Genomic DNA, 16,096 nt, shown 5'->3' with positions numbered 1-16,096 from the left:
GCTTGGAGGCATCTCATGTGTAATCTGGCATGAGCAATAACCGATGTGCCCACGGCCATGTGCCCCAGAAGCTGAAGGCAATGTCTGGGCGAGATTTGGGAACTGGATTGTATTGTCTCCATCAACGAGGAGAAACTGAAAAATCTGTGATATAGGAGGAGTGCCCTCGCCTGAATGGAGTCGAGGTCAGCTCCAATTAATTCTAGTCTTTGAGCCTGCGTTAAGGTCAATTTTTGTTCATTGATCTGTGGGCCCAAATTCAGAAACATGTCCTGTGTGGTCTGAGTGACTTGTTGGGCCTCTGTGCAGGACTATGCCCTGAGAAGGCAATCATCTAGGTAGTGATAAATCATTATGACCTGAGAGTATAAGTGGGCCGCTACTACAAGAGGACCTTGGAGAACACTCTGGGAGCCAAAGAGAGGCCGAAAGAGAACACTCTGTACTGGTAGTGGTCCTGGCCCAGCATGAATCTGAGCTTACGCCTGTGATCTGGTATGATAGAAAATGTGGAGGTAGGAGTCTTGAAGGTCAAGAGCCGAAAACAAATTGGGATGATCACTGATGGGGTGACCATCTTGAATTTCTGTCCTCCCTTTTTCTTTGGTATCAGGAAGTAACAAGAGTCAAAGCCTTTGGCTCTGAGATGTACGGGCACAGGTTCTATATCCCCTACGCTGAGGAGACTGTTTACCTCTTGACATAGTAGACGCATGAGGTGGATCCCCGAAGAGGGACAGAGAAGGGTGTTTGGGAGAGGGAAGGGAGGAGGTGAATGGCATATCCATTCTGGATGATTTCCAACACCTACTTGTCGGAGGTTCTCTCTTCCTAGGTGCTGAGGAATGGTGTAAGGCGGTCTCCAAAAGGAGGGGTGGGGTTTCCCACCATAAGGTGGCAAGGACAGTGTACTACAAGCACCTCAACAAACCCCTAAAAACTTCTGCTTCAAGGTTGAGGGCTGAGATGAAGTCAGTTGTGTTCCTGATTGCTTTTGCTTGGGGAACCTTGATTTCTTACTCTGTGGCTCCCAAGAGCTCTGCGACGAGTACTGAGGCATGTACTGTGATGACTGGGGCGTAAACGGCAGCCGAAGACTGCATTTTCTCTTATAGGCCAGCATGTATATCCCTGGGGGACAAAGGGTCACCCAAGAATCCTTCAACATGTGAAGAGACACATCTGTCTTTTCGGCAAACAGATTAGTTCCCTCAAAGGGAAGGTCCTCCACCATGGTTTGGAACTCTTTAGGGAGCAGAACAACTAGCCACAAAGCCCTTCTCATAACCGTGGCCATAGAAATAGACATGGCAGACACGGTGACACGTTCAAATGCAGACTGGACAGATTTTTTGCCACCGGCTGGCCCTTGTTAATTATTGCCATAAATTGGTCTTTGTGGGAGTTCAGGAGCTGATCAATAAAGGAACCTAGTTCCACATAGTTCTGGTAGTCATATTTGGCCAACACGACCTTGTAATTAGACACCTGGAACTGAAGAGTGGCTGATGAATATGCTTTTCTGCCAAACAGGTCCAAGTGGTTCCTGTCTTGGTCATACGGGGTGGATTTAAACTGGTAAACTAGAATTGAGCACATCCACAGTGACGGAATTTGGAGGTGGGGTAGGAAAATAAAAATTCCATGCATAATACTTTTTGCTCGCCCGCTTACATGTTGGTGGATGGATGCAGGGATCTGCCATACAACTCTGGCAGGATCCAGGAGCACCTCATTAACTGGAAGGGACACTCTGGCAGAGGTGGAAGAGTGCAGAATGTCCACCAGTTTGTGGTGAGGCTCAGTAACTTGGTGCAGCTGTATTTGCGGGGCTTCTGCCACCTTCTGAGCTAAGTCCTATAATGATTTCATAGAATATCAGGGTTGGAAGGGACCCCTGAAGGTCATCTAGTCCAACCCCCTGCTCAAAGCAGGACCAATTCCCAGTTAAATCATCCCAGCCAGGACTTTGTCAAGCCTGACTTAAAAACCTCTAAGGAAGGAGATTCTACCACCTCCCTAGGTAACGCATTCCAGTGTTTCACCACCCTCACAGTGAAAAAGTTTTTCCTAATATCCAATCTAAACCTCCCCCACTGCAACTTGAGACCATTACTCCTCGTTCGGTCATCTGCTACCATTGAGAACAGTCTAGAGCCATCCTCTTTGGAACCCCCTTTCAGGTAATTGAAAGCAGCTATCAAATCCCCCCTCATTCTTCTCTTCTGCAGGCTAAACAATCCCAGCTCCCTCAGCCTCTCCTCATGTGTTCTAGACCCCTAATCATTTTTGTTGCCCTTCGCTGGACTCTCTCCAATTTATCCACATCCTTCTTGTAGTGTGGGGCCCAAAACTGGACACAGTACTCCAGATGAGGCCTCACCAATGTCAAATAGAGGGGAACGATCACGTCCCTTGATCTGCTCGCTATGCCTCTACTTATACATCCCAAAATGCCATTGGCCTTCTTGGCAACAAGGGCACACTGCTGACTCATATCCACTGTCACCCCTAGGTCCTTTTCCGCAGAACTGCTGCCTAGCCATTCGGCCCCTAGTCTGTAGCGGCGCATTGGATTCTTCCGTCCTAAGTGCAGGACCCTGCACTTATCCTTATTGAACCTCATCAGATTTCTTTTGGCCCAATCCTCCAATTTGTCTAGGTCCTTCTGTATCCTATCCCTCCCCTCCAGCGTATCTACCACTCCTCCCAGTTTAGTATCATCCGCAAATTTGCTGAGAGTGCAATCCACACCATCCTCCAGATCATTTATGAAGATATTGAACAAAACCGGCCCCAGGACCGACCCCTGGGGCACTCCACTTGACACCGGCTGCCAACTAGACATGGAGCCATTGATCACTACCCGTTGAGCCCGACAATCTAGCCAGCTTTCTACCCATCTTATAGTGCATTCATCCAGCCCATACTTCCTTAACTTGCTGACAAGAATACTGTGGGAGACTGTGTCAAAAGCTTTGCTAAAGTCAAGAAACAATACATCCACTGCTTTCCCTTCATCCACAGAACCAGTAATCTCATCATAAAAGGCGATTAGATTAGTCAGGCATGACCTTCCCTTGGTGAATCCATGCTGGCTGTTCCTGATCACTTTCCTCTCATGCAAGTGCTTCAGGATTGATTCTTTGAGGACCTGCTCCATGATTTTTCCAGGGACTGAGGTGAGGCTGACTGGCCTGTAGTTCCCAGGATCCTCCTCCTTCCCTTTTTTAAAGATTGGCACTACATTAGCCTTTTTCCAGTCATCCGGGACTTCCCCCGTTCGCCACGAGTTTTCAAAGATAATGGCCAATGGCTCTGCAATCACAGCCGCCAATTCCTTCAGCACTCTCGGATGCAACTCGTCCGGCCCCATGGACTTGTGCACGTCCAGCTTTTCTAAATAGTCCCTAACCACCTCTATCTCAACAGAGGGCTGGCCATCTCTTCCCCATTTTGTGATGCCCAGCGCAGCAGTCTGGGAGCTGACCTTGTTAGTGAAGACAGAGGCAAAAAAAGCATTGAGTACATTAGCTTTTTCCACATCCTCTGTCACTAGGTTGCCTCCCTCATTCAGTAAGGGGCCCACACATTCCTTGGCTTTCTTCTTGTTGCCAACATACCTGAAGAAACCCTTCTTGTTACTCTTGACATCTCTTGCTAGCTGCAGCTCCAGGTGCGATTTGGCCCTCCTGATATCATTCCTATATGCCCGAGCAATATTTTTATACTCTTCCCTGGTCATATGTCCAACCTTCCACTTCTTGTAAGCTTCTTTTTTATGTTTAAGATCCGCTAGGATTTTTTAAAATCATCTACCATGGATGGCAGGGGGCATCACTGCCTCATCAGGTGAGGACAAGAAACGAGCTTGAAGAGTGTCTTCCCTTTCTGCCTCAGCTTCAGCTTCCTCCCCCAGTTGCTCAGGAGGTTCTGACCCCTCTGACGCCACATCTGAAGGAGGTACCTCCTTGCCTGTTGGTATATCGCACTAAGGGCCTGGAAAGCTTGTTGCCTCAGCCTGCCAGGGGTCCCAGTATGGCTATTGAGGGCAGGGGGCTGGTACCATGGCAGCTGAGGTCGGGTGGGCAGTACGCCACGTGTTCATGAAGAAATTGAGACCCGTATGGTGGGTAGGATGAGCGGTAGGAACCCAAGTCCTCTTGCTCACTATGTGCAGCCTGGAGAGGTCATTGAGTCCAATGCTCTGGGAGAGCCTGGCACTGGAGCCCCAGTACTGAATAGGGGCGAATCCGGTGCATCAGACACCAAGAGATCCGTTGCACACCAGAAATCTGCCAGTGCGGATGTCAGTGCGACTGGTTGTCAGTGCAGAGAAGCTTGTACCAACAGAAGTGAAGACGCAGCCCTAGTCATATGGTCAATTGGTGCCACGCGCACTGGGGTCAGTGCTGATGACCATGCCAATGTAGCCTTCCCTGGGGCAGATCTTTCATGCTTTTCATGCCCCTGTGGTACTGGTACTATTTTTCCATTGGGTCTTTGGGCAGACAGACTTGCTCTGTTTGGTACCAACATGCCCTTGTACCAGCTCTAGATGGCTTCACTGCCCTCGGTATCAGTGGAGCCAGAGACAGTTTCTGGCTTGATCAGGGCTTGGTATGGGGACACTCAGATCTTTTCTTAGTGGTCTTGAGGCTCGTCTCCTTGGGATCACCTGCCTTCGACGTAGAAGGTTGCAGTGATAACTCTCGCTGGGACTCCGCCAGTTGAAGGGCCGACACAATGGGCAGGAGTTTAAGCCATAACTCTGTCCTTCCTGGACCTGGATTTAACTGCTGGCACCAACCACACTTTTGTGGATTGTGCTTTTCCCCAAGGCAGCGAATGCACTGTGAATGTCTATCCATCACTGGGATGGATTCTTTGCAGAGAAGGTACTTTTTGAAGCATGGCGAGCCAAGCATACCCTTGCCGAGGGGTGTCATCTCCCCCTTACCCCCAACCGTGGTTGGCAGAAAGCAAACCCTTTCTTTTTTTTCTTTGGCACAGTGAACTAAAAACAAACAAGGTACTAAAAGAAAAACACTTCAAAGGAAGCTAAAATTTGCAAAACTATAGGGGGTGAACTGTCAGGCTGGAGGGAGGTTACCAGTTGAGTTCCTCAAGGATCGGTTTTGGGACCAATCTTATTTAATCTTTTTATTACTGACCTTGGCACAAAAAGTGGGAGTGTGCTAATAAAGTTTGCGGATGATACAAAGCTGGGAGGTATTGCCAATTTGGAGAGGGACCGGGATATCATACAGGAGGATCTGGATGACCTTGTAAACTGGAGTAATCGTAATAGAATGAAATTTAATAGTGAGAAGTGTAAGGTTATGCATTTAGGGATTAATAACAAGAATTCTAGTTATAAGCTGGGGACGCATCAATTAGAAGTAACGGAGGAGGAAAAAGACCTTGGAGTATTGGTTGATCATAGGATGACTATGAGCTGCCAATGTGATATGGCCGTGAAAAAAGCTAATGCGGTCTTGGGATGCATCAGGAGGAGTATTTCCAGTAGAGATAAGGAGGTTTTAGTACCGTTATACAAGGCACTGGTGAGACCTCACCTGGAATACTGTGTGCAGTTCTGGTCTCCCATGTTTAAGAGGGATGAATTCAAACTGGAACAGGTACAGAGAAGGGCTACTAGGATGATCCGAGGAATGGAAAACCTGTCTTATGAAAGGAGACTTAAGGAGCTTGGCTTGTTTAGCCTAACTAAAAGAAGGTTGAGGGGAGATATAATTGTTCTCTATAAATATATCAGAGGAATAAATACCAGAGAGGGAGAAGAATTATTTAAGCTCAATACCAACATGGTATTGTTGAGAACAAGAACAAATGGATATAAACTGGTCATTGGGAAGTTTAGACTTGAAATTAGACGAAGGTTTCTAACCATCAGAGGAGTGAAGTTTTGGAATAGCCTTCCAAGGGAAGCAGTGGGGGCAAAAGATCTATCTGGCTTTAAGATTAAACTCGATAAGTTTATGGAGGAGAAAGTATGATGGGATAACATGATTTTGGTAATTGATCTTTAAATATTCATGGTAAATAGGCCTAATGGCCTGTGATGGGATGTTAGATGGGGTGGGATCTGAGTTACCCAGGAAAGAATTTTCTGTAGTATCTGGCTGGTGAATCTTGCCCATATGCTCAGGGTTTAGCTGATGGCCATATTTGGGGTCGGGAAGGAATTTTCCACCAGGGCAGATTGGAAGAGGCCCTGGAGGTTTTTCGCCTTCCTCTGTAGCATGGGGCATGGGTCACCTACTGGAGGATTCTCTGCACTTGAAGTCTTTAAACCACGATTTGAAGACTTGAATAGCTCAGACATAGGTGAGAGGTTTTTCGCAGGAGTGGGTGAGATTCTGTGGCCTGCGTTGTGCAGGAGGTCGGACTAGATGATTATAATGGTCCCTTCTGACCTTAGTATCTATGAATCTATGAACAGAAAGCTCTTACCTCCATCTCTAGCCGGGGTCAGCTGTGCGTGCACTGGCGGGATGGACTGCTATTGAAATTCTCCAATCTGCAGCACAGTGGAGCACCCATAGGGACTGCACTCAAAGAAACTATGGTTATGAATATACATATTTATGTATATAGAAAAAAGTGCTCATAACCTGTATTACAATTTCAACTACACCTCACAGCAGGGAGGGGGCACCTCCCATCCCAGGTGTTTATACAAAACCAGATACAAGTAACAATCCATCGTACAACCCTGGAAAAGGCAACAATGAACCATTAAAGGTAATGGAACAACATTGAGACAACTGGTTTCAGAGTAGCAGCCATGTTAGTCTGTATTTGCAAAAAGAAAAGGAGGACTTGTGGCACCTTAGAGACTAACCAATTTATTTGAGCATAAGCTACAGCTCACTTTGAATATCTGTAGTGACTGAAGAAAAAACTCTTAAAATGGAAGGAGTTTGAAATGAAAGCATGTAGAAATTGAGGGACAGTCTACAAGCAGGAAGCGGTCTCTGAAACACTGGAACCCCCTACAGTCAGGGGATACACTGGGAAATTGTTCAGAGACCACAGGTAACTTGTATTAGAAAAGGGATTTTATCACCTACAAAAGCATAAAGCCTGAGGCTGCAACTTTGTTTGATTCCTCACTACTTCATCTTTGAATCTGTGGTTTTTCTATTAAATAAACCTTTATTTTTTTTACCCCAAGCAAATCTCCAGAGTGCAACTGCATGAAGTGTATGTGCCAAACTAAGCTCGGGGGGAGGACTGGTTTCATGCCTTCAGCAGTGACAAACCAGAGTGGAATGGTCCAACAGCTGGGCAATTATGAACTCAGGAACAATAGATTTGAGGAGACCGAGTGCTGGAAGGGCTGTTGGTGTCACCCTGAAAGGAGTAACTAGGCTTGTAAAAGCCAGGGTGAGACATTGACAGGCTACCAGCATCAGATTCTGAGCCATAGCAACACAGCATAAATGCACCCCAAGATTACAGAGCAGGTGGTTTCAGAATCCCTTATTGGTCTGCATGATCCCCAAGACATCACACCAGTACTGGAAGAGATGTCTATACCATACTCCCACAGATGTGTACAGAAAATTTGCACTCACTTGAAGCACTACTTGTATGTACATTATTATACACTCATTTGATACTCAAAAATGGCTTCCCAAATAAAATTCTCTATCAGAAATAAGAGCAATCGATGTATTAGCATCTACTAGCCAGCAAGTAAATGAAATTCAACCAATCCCCATTCCTCTAAAGCACGGGTGGGCAAACTTTTTGGCCCAAGGGCCACATCTGGGTATAGAAATTGTATGACAGGCCATTAATGCTCACGAAATTGGGGTTGCGGAGTGGGAGGAGGTGAGGGCTCTGGAGTGGGGCTAGAAATGAGAAGTTGAGGGTGCAAGAGGGGGCTTGAGGCTGGGGCAGGGAGTGTGGAGTGGGTGAGGGCTCCAGCTGGGGGGGCGGGCTCTGGGGTGGGGCGGGGGAGTTTGGGGTGTAGAAGGGGGCTCTGGGCTAGGACTGAGGGGTTCAGAGGGTGGAAGGGGGATCAGGGCTGGGGCAGGAGTAGGGGTGTGTGGCTCAGGGGTGCAGGCTCTGGGTGGCACTTACATCAAGTGGCTCCTGGAAGCAGCAGCATGTCCCGTCCCCACCCCCCGTCCGCAGGCACCACCCCTGCAGCTCCCATTGGCCACAGTTCACAGTCACTGGGAGCTGTGCTTGGGGCAGGGGCAGCGTGCAGAGCCCCCTGGCTGCCCCTATGTGTTGGAGCTGGAAGGGGGATATGTTGCTGCTTCCAGAAGTAGTGCGAAGCAGCCCCTGACCCTGCTCCCTGGCTGGAGCAGGGCAAGCTCCAGACACCACTCCCCAACAGGAGCTCAAGGGCCGGATTAAAATGGCTGTTGGGCTGGATCTGGCCCATGGGCAGTAGTTTGCCCACCCCTGCTCTAAAGTCTCTCATCTAATCCAGTGTTTTGTGCCCTTCTCTTCCCCAGGAGCTATCTTGCATTCAGCACACTGTCGGTAAATGAAATTTACTGACTATGCATGGGCACTGTTCAGTTATTAGGAAAGCAGAGGGAGAGGCCCAGGCTGCAGCTTTATAGGACCCACAAGGCAATCTCCTTGCTGCTCCCAGTTCTACAGGGGCCTTAGCATTCCTGGAAATGTAGTGATTACTGAAGATCAGATCTTAGCAACAAAGAAATCAACACTTCCTGAGATAATATCATGCAGTTTATGGAAGCCTCCCATATTTACAGCTATTACACCAGAAGCATTACTGGCTTTGAAAATAATTCAAAGTTACATTTTAATTTAGCTTAGCAACTAAAATGCTTCCTTTCCTGCGTTGCAAGAATGAAGAGAAAGCAAACCTTCTCACCCAGCCACAACACAGAGCTAAGAGAGAGGAGGTGGTGCAAAAATTATTGCATCTGGGGAGATCAGGCTACCTTGCTACTTATGCCTACCTGACTTGGATTTCCCTGAAAAGCCTCTTTAGTTTAGGTGTACCAACCAGTTGCACTAGTGTTCAAGCTCTTATGTTCCTTTCTCTCCGTAATGTAGTCTCACTGCCTCCCTCCCACCTCCATAGCATCCTGATACAATCACACACAGCCGGCAGAAGTTTATGGACAAGTAGAAAGGGAATCTGCAAGCAAGGATGTTCACACTTCCCCATTTCAACCTCCAAGTTCTCCTTTGTTCACATTGGAGTTGTTCCATAAGAAATCAGCTGGGTTTGGGTGTGCACATGATCAGCACTAACCTACTGAATTTCAACTGGAAGACCTGCACCATTTGCTACTTTGAACTATAAATGTAGGGCTCAGCCAACCCAACAAGAGATTGGAAAACCCAAGTGCTATGTGGACATGCAGACAGTGGCAATGACTATCAGGAAAAGGCTTGCCAATGATCTGTGTATGCAACATCTTTAACCTCTTGATGCCCTGAGAATCAGACCAATGTATTGTTACCAAGATCTTTGGTGCCAGGGATTTTAGCAGTTACGAAGTGCTATTTATTGCAAAACTTAGCTGCCGCTCCAGGCAAATGTCTCAGCTACTCTCAGCCAGCCAGCCAGGCAGACAATCAATCATGTTTGATACCTCGGTTTTCCCTTTGCATGTACAAATGTATCAAAGTATATTGGTACAAGGGATCGGAGGCAGAAATGGATGTGATTCTTACTGCAGCCTCCCAACCCTCCACTCGCTGTGGAAGAGAGAATCTTTAAAAAAGCACCACCCGCATTCGGTCTTTGGTAAGAAGCGTGTGATATCTTCCCAGAACCTGAGACCCAGAGATGGAGCTGGTGGTTCTCATTTTACAAATCTTTAACGATTGCTCAATATGCAGACATTTCATGGACAGCTCAATTACAATTAGAGGTGATTGTTGTTTTTTTTCCAGATTCAGAAGTTTATTTAGACTTTAAGACCAAGAACTCTGGGTTTATTCAAAATGATAGCGGGTCTATATCAGACTTAAACATTTTATATCACAAGCATAGATAATAACACTTAAGTCAGCAGTTCCTATCATTTGCTGATCTTGGTATTGTTCGAATAACCCTGTGACAGCATTTGGCAATCAGTTTTATACTGTGAATGAGACTATTGTGACCTTATTAAAATTTAAGAGGAAGGAAAAATGGTTTTCAATGGAGGTGTAATTTCCCCCCCTCAAAGTAGGTCTCTAAATCAGTGCACTATACAAAGAGTGGCCTGATTTCTAGACAAACTGACTTGGTGCTTAAAAACTGTAAAACTACGTACCCTAATTCTCATGCAGTACTGGAGTTTTGACAGACGAAGCCAGTGGATTTCACAACAAAAAATCCTCTCCTTTCTAGGGAGTATTTAAAATGGTAAGTACTCCCTACAGGTAGGGATAAAAAATGTTGAAGATATTTATTGGCTCCCAATTAGTAAAAGGACCAAGTCTCTGTTGCAAAAGAAACCATACTGCTTTAGTGCTGCACTTAAAAACCAAACAGCTGTCAGAATCTAATCATCATGTTTTTATTTTGCAAATCCTGCTTTTCATTCTAAAAATTCAAAAAGATGATGATGCACCTCAAGTGTTTCTTGGGGAATGTACAGCTTTCTGCAGTCTTCAACCTAAAAAATTATGTAGAAAGCAGAACTAAGCAAATCTACAGAACAAGACAGTTAAGCACAAGACTGCTCCCATAACAGAACAGTTGGGTCCCTCCCCTTGAACAAAAACAAAGCCAGCTGAATTTCTGGCAATGCGCATTCAGGTACTGCATTCGAATAAGACAGGAAAAAAATCAAAATCATGGATTATACAATTGTGCAGGACAAGTCACCTTCACACAAACATTCACAGAGTTATTCTTGCTGCAGCTCCACTTCTACAGGGGGTGCCTCCTCTTCCACCTTTGCATCACTGGTTCCAGCCTCTGTTACCCCACTCGGTTTCTCCTCTTCCTTTTCAACCTGCTGTACCTCAGCTTCACCTCCTGCAGAAGCCACTGTCTCAGCTGTATTTTCTTGAGGAGGGGATGGTTCCTCTGTTACAACCACTGCTGCCTCCGCTGCTTCTTCCATTCCAGCCTCTGCCCCAACCTCAGCTTCTTCCTGTGGTGGCTGCTGCTGCTCTGCCTCATTTTTAGGCAACTCCTCACTTTCAGGCAATTCCTCAGAGGCTTTTTCTATTTCTTCTCCTTCTGCTTTAGTGGTTTCAGGGGCTTCTGTAGCTTCCGTGGCTTCACCTGCATCCCCAGTACCTTCCTCTTTTGTCTCTGCAGTAGCACTTTCATTCGCCCCTTCACCACCACCACCACCTCCTTCCAAGGCTTCAGTTTCATCAACATCCTGGTCAACAATTTCATCTGTAAATGGATCATCGCCCTGACAAAGAGAGGGGGAAAGGACAGCAGTCATTTGCCTGTAATATGGTTTACGTTTCTCCTAGAGGAAACCTCAGACATGAAATTCAGAGGTTTGCAACAGAGATCAATTGGAAACGACAGATGCTCAATTTCAGGAAAGAACTGTGAAAATTGATCAGGTCCAGCCCCAAAGCTCCTATAAAAATTGTGCACTCTAAACTTTTATCATGAAAAGCACCCCAGGAAAGTGTTTGTCAAAGCCCCACATCAATAGGCAATCTTACTTATTGCTGGGAAAGCCTCTACCTTGCAGGAATGGAAATTGTATGTGACTCTCCTGTACTGCAACCTGCTCAGGGTGCAGTCACCCATGGGCTGGGGGAGGGAGGGTATACTCTTACAAACTGTGTGTGCTGCAACAGCTAGGCAAACCAGGGGTGTCCAATCTCAAGTGGGAGGAACTCCTCTTCTAGAAAGCAGTTATATCAATTTTTTCACCTTCTGTCCAGTCCCACTTGAGCATACAACCCAGTGGTAGAGAAATCTCTCCCACTGGGAGAGGTCCAGGCAGATCAACAACTGAAGTAACACTTTTCATACTACTCTATCTTTGGGAGCCAAGAAATCCAGGTATTTTTTGAAGTGTTCGTATAACTAATGGTTTCAAGTGAAAACCGTCTTGGTAGTCTCAGGAATTGGTTCCTGCTCTCTCCATCCCACACTAAGTGATAACTAATTAGGTTTTGTTATTTCAGTAGGAGTTATTCACTTTTTTCATAGGAGGTCAAGGCCCTAAGGGTTTTGGCCTCTTTCAGCCTGAATAAGGCTGAGATATCAGAGCTCACTTCTACTCCTGTTGGGACAGGGAACCTATTTTTTATTATTTGGCTTAGATTGGGTTTCAGAGTTATCTGAAGGAGAATATTGTACAGCCAGCAGATGGACCCCCTGCATGGTTTGTTCTGGATTATGGAATGGTGGCTCCTAAACTTTCCTTCCCTTCCTCACAGATCACCTTGGTATGCAGGCAGCCTGCAACAGATGAAGTGTGAATGAGGAAGATAACATGCCAGTGGCAGAAATCTTGCCCGGAATCTAATCAAGTGTGACTAAGAGCTTTTGAACTCTTATGTCATGGTTGTGATGGAGGTGAGGAGAGAGTTCTCCTGCTCCACCAGTATCTGTGAAATCCTGCCCAGTGGAACTGTGCTGGGTGACAGACAGCCTAGTAAAATTGGGCCATCTTTGCCTAGCAACAGCCAAGTGTTTCTTTTGAGGAGTTTTCTACTTCACGGACCAGAATGATCAGATTCAGACCAGTCTGGCTGCCTCCACAAGTGCAGATCCATGCAGGTGGAGGACAAACATAATGTCGTCTTCTCTGGCTGGATTTCAGCCAGCCAAACTTATCTATTGAGATTCTGGAGGAACTCCAGGCTATACCCTGCGATCTGGACCCATGTCCACAATCGCCAGTAAAATCTACAGGGAAATATGGAGTCCACTATTGGTGGAGACTGCCTCGGCCTCTCTTTGTAAGGGCAAGGTGCCAGCATCCCTCAGAGGAGGAATCATTAGGCCCACGTTCAAGAAACCATCTCTTGACGCTGACAGTCTTGGCAATTATCACCCTGTCTCCAGCCTTCCTTGGGGAAGGTTGCTGAGAAGGTTTTGGCGAGGCAGCTCTGGCATTACCTGGAATCCTCAGATTTCCTTCACCCCTTTCAGTCTGGTTTTGCACCTGGGTATGGTACGGAGACCGTGCTGGGATCGGTCGAAGATCTCCTCCTGCTGATGGACAAAGGTCAGGTGCCCATGCTGATTCTTTTAGATCTGCCGGCAGCCTTTGATACCGTTGATCATGAGGTGTTGTTGATGTGCCTGCGGACCCTGGCAGGGGTAGACGGAGTTGCACTTGAGTGGTTCCGTTCTTTCCTCTGAGAGATCCCAGAGGGTAGCACTGGGCAATTGCTCATCTGCCCCGAGGGCTCTCTCGTGTGGGGTACCGCAGGGTTTATTGTCACCCCTCCTGTTCAACGTGTATGAGAGGCCGCTAGGGGAGACAGCCTCGCTATCTGGGCTGCAGTGCCATCAATGTGCTGATAACTCTCAGCTCAAAGTCTCTTTCACTGGACCCAGAGGGTGGAGTCTCAGTTTTGCTAGTGTCTAGCAGAGACTGGGGCTTGGATGAGAGCTAGTTGGCAGAGGCTCAATCCAGATAAGACCAAAGTGATGCCGGTGGAACAGGGGAAACAGTTGCTCCCCCCCTTTGAGGGGGTTTGCCTGCCCTGTTAGCCAAGTTTGCAAATCAGGGGTCCTGTTGGATCCTTGGCTGCTCCTGGATTCCCAGGTAGCAGCAGTAGCCAAAAGTGCTTCTTTTCATCTTCGCATGGCAAGGAGGTTGCGACCTTTCCTCTCAGATGTGGACCTCGCCAGTTACCCATGCCCACGTCACCGCCAGATTGCATTACTGCAATGTGCTCTAAATGGGCATACCCTTGAAGGCAACTTGGAAATGTCAGCGCAGGACGCAACTGCCTGCTTACTCAGCGGTGCTTCCGCATGGAGCATATTACACCCATACTCTGAAGACTGCACTGGCTTCCAGCTTCTTTCTGGATGCAATTCAAAGTGCTGATTTGACCTAAGAATTCTACCTGTTGTGGCCCTGACTTTGTCCTCACACTCCATCCTGACAGTGAGGATCGGCTAGGGTGCTCTCACTGATACTCCCCTGCTTTGATCTCGAGGGACATGGATAGGGCCTAGAGGGAATGTGTTTCGACTCTGGCATTTGATGCCCCTGTTGGTCTGTCAGAGTTTGTTGACCTGCTGGGAAAGTTTCAGAGCCTAACTGTTCATGCAGGGTGAAATTCACCCCAGGCAGGTAGCCAGGATGAGGCCTAAGCACCACTTCAGTCCAATTTACGCCCTATGGGACTTAGATGGTGCCTATGCCTTGTGCCTCCTTTTGGCACCAGGGTGAATGCCGGAGGGCTGACTTTAGGGCACTGAAGTGTCTTTTGATATTTTGTTCCTTTAATATGTTTTGGTTTGGGTGATTTCATAACTAATCTACATGTGCCTGGGGGTTGCAATAGGTACAATATGTAAGTTTTTAAAAAATACATGAAAAGTGATAAACTGCCTAAAAAGAAAATAAAGACACCAGACCCAAGGCTCAGCCTATGCATAAGAAAGCGGAGTGGTATCTATGCTTCTCCCCATTGTATATAGAAGCGAGTTTTGTGACCCACATGCAGCACACACAGTGATACTCAACTCTGTGCTCTGTACCAGTTCACTGTTCAGGACCAAGTCGGCGTGTATCCCCACTGCTCTGTGGAAAAGCAAGACTAGCTGGCAACTTTCTTACTCACTCACCTTGAGATACTTTTCCAGCATTTTTACAATGTGCTTGTTATTTAGGACACTCTTGGCAACATGGAGACTAGTCTTCTTGAACTGCTCGGCTGCCATCTGAAAAGGAAACCGGACACTGGGGTTACTCTGTGGGTCAAGTCAAGGAAGAGCTTAACAGAGACCAGTCACAAGATCTTAGTTTCCTGCTCAGCTATGCTGTCAAGGGGAAATTCCAGATTCCAGCCATGTTCTGCAGTGGCTGCTCTGCACAGGGTGCATGTTTTGGCCTCGGGGAAGAGCATGCCCAATCGGGCAATACAAGCCCTGAAGGAAACTCCATTTAAGGACCCTAACTGTAGTTTTCAGAGTAGCAGCCGTGTTAGTCTGTATTCGCAAAAAGAAAAGAAAAATTTGTTAGTCTCTAAGGTGCCATAAGTACTCCTTTTCTTTTTCCTAACTTTGCAGTGGTCACCAAAATGCAAGACTGCTGGGCGAGGAAGGAGAAATGTAGCAATCCCTGCTTAAAGAAGCAGATTCTTACGTCTTTTCACTACCAAAGTAAGTTTATTTCGGGAAACAAGACAGCTAAACAATTTCTGCTATGCTGTGCATGCATTTACATCCAAATACCATCAAGTAGTGGGTGACTTTATGCCTTGACTTTTAAATTCTGACTGAAACTGCTCCCAAATTGAGGTGATCCCAAATCAGACATGAGCATATCCCTCAAATGCCTTAGAGTAAAATCAGATGCAATGAAGTTTTAGGACTTCAAAATGAATACTATTCGGCAACAGATAAAGCTGTCTGCACAAATATCAGTGTGCGATCTCTAGCAGACTGGCTAGCACCAAATGAGCAGGTGCACCATACTTAGGCTTGGTAGGATTTGATTTTAAACTGACAGATGTCAGTAAACACTGATTTCAGCTGACACAAGGAAACTGATGAAAACAACAGTCAGTGGGACTGCATCCACCCCGCCCCTTGCCCTGTAGAGACTGTCACCAGCCCTGCAGCAGCGCATAGTCCCCTCTGCAGCCCTGCTCCTTCACGCCTGTGGCAGCAGGGCTGCAGAGGGCTCCCTACATGGCTGCAGGGACAGTGACCCCTCGTCCCTGCAGGCGCAACATACAGGGAAAGCTGTGATCCTGGTGGAATGAGTGGAGACCCCCCCACAGCTAGGGCTGCGAGAACAACAACAACAAACCCCGACACAGGGAAGGCCACCCACTGCTGAATGGCTCCTGCCAGGAATGGAAAGTCACAGAATACGTGATTGCCATGACTATATTGTAGCTTTACTCATCATGTATTGCTCCATTTTGAACTGAGATGAAGGCCTGTGGGAAGATATATTGTAAA

The 16,096-nt window shown here is 46.9% G+C and overlaps 1 protein-coding gene across 4 annotated transcripts in view; it reads right to left on the bottom strand.

Annotated features, from left to right (window-relative positions):
• Positions 1 to 10,510: 10,510 nt before the first annotated feature.
• Positions 10,511 to 16,096, bottom strand: part of AKAP8 (A-kinase anchoring protein 8) — a 29,899-nt gene continuing 24,313 nt past the window's right edge. For 3 of the 4 annotated variants that reach the window (XM_073319285.1, XM_073319286.1, XM_073319287.1), the window contains 2 exons: positions 14,753 to 14,848; positions 10,511 to 11,387 (listed from right to left, as the gene is read on the bottom strand). In XM_073319285.1, coding sequence (XP_073175386.1) covers positions 10,866 to 11,387; positions 14,753 to 14,848 — 618 coding nt within the window. In that variant the 3' untranslated portion in view covers positions 10,511 to 10,865. Of the gene's footprint in view, positions 11,388 to 13,063; positions 13,259 to 14,752; positions 14,849 to 16,096 lie in introns of all 4 variants that reach the window. The other variant, XR_012155767.1, reaches the window with a different exon arrangement.

Source organism: Lepidochelys kempii, chromosome 20, assembly GCF_965140265.1.
Source record: "Lepidochelys kempii isolate rLepKem1 chromosome 20, rLepKem1.hap2, whole genome shotgun sequence".
Lineage (NCBI taxonomy): Eukaryota > Metazoa > Chordata > Testudines > Cheloniidae > Lepidochelys > Lepidochelys kempii.
Note: the sequence above shows the minus strand (reverse complement) of the source record. Positions and strands in the feature narration are given on the sequence as shown.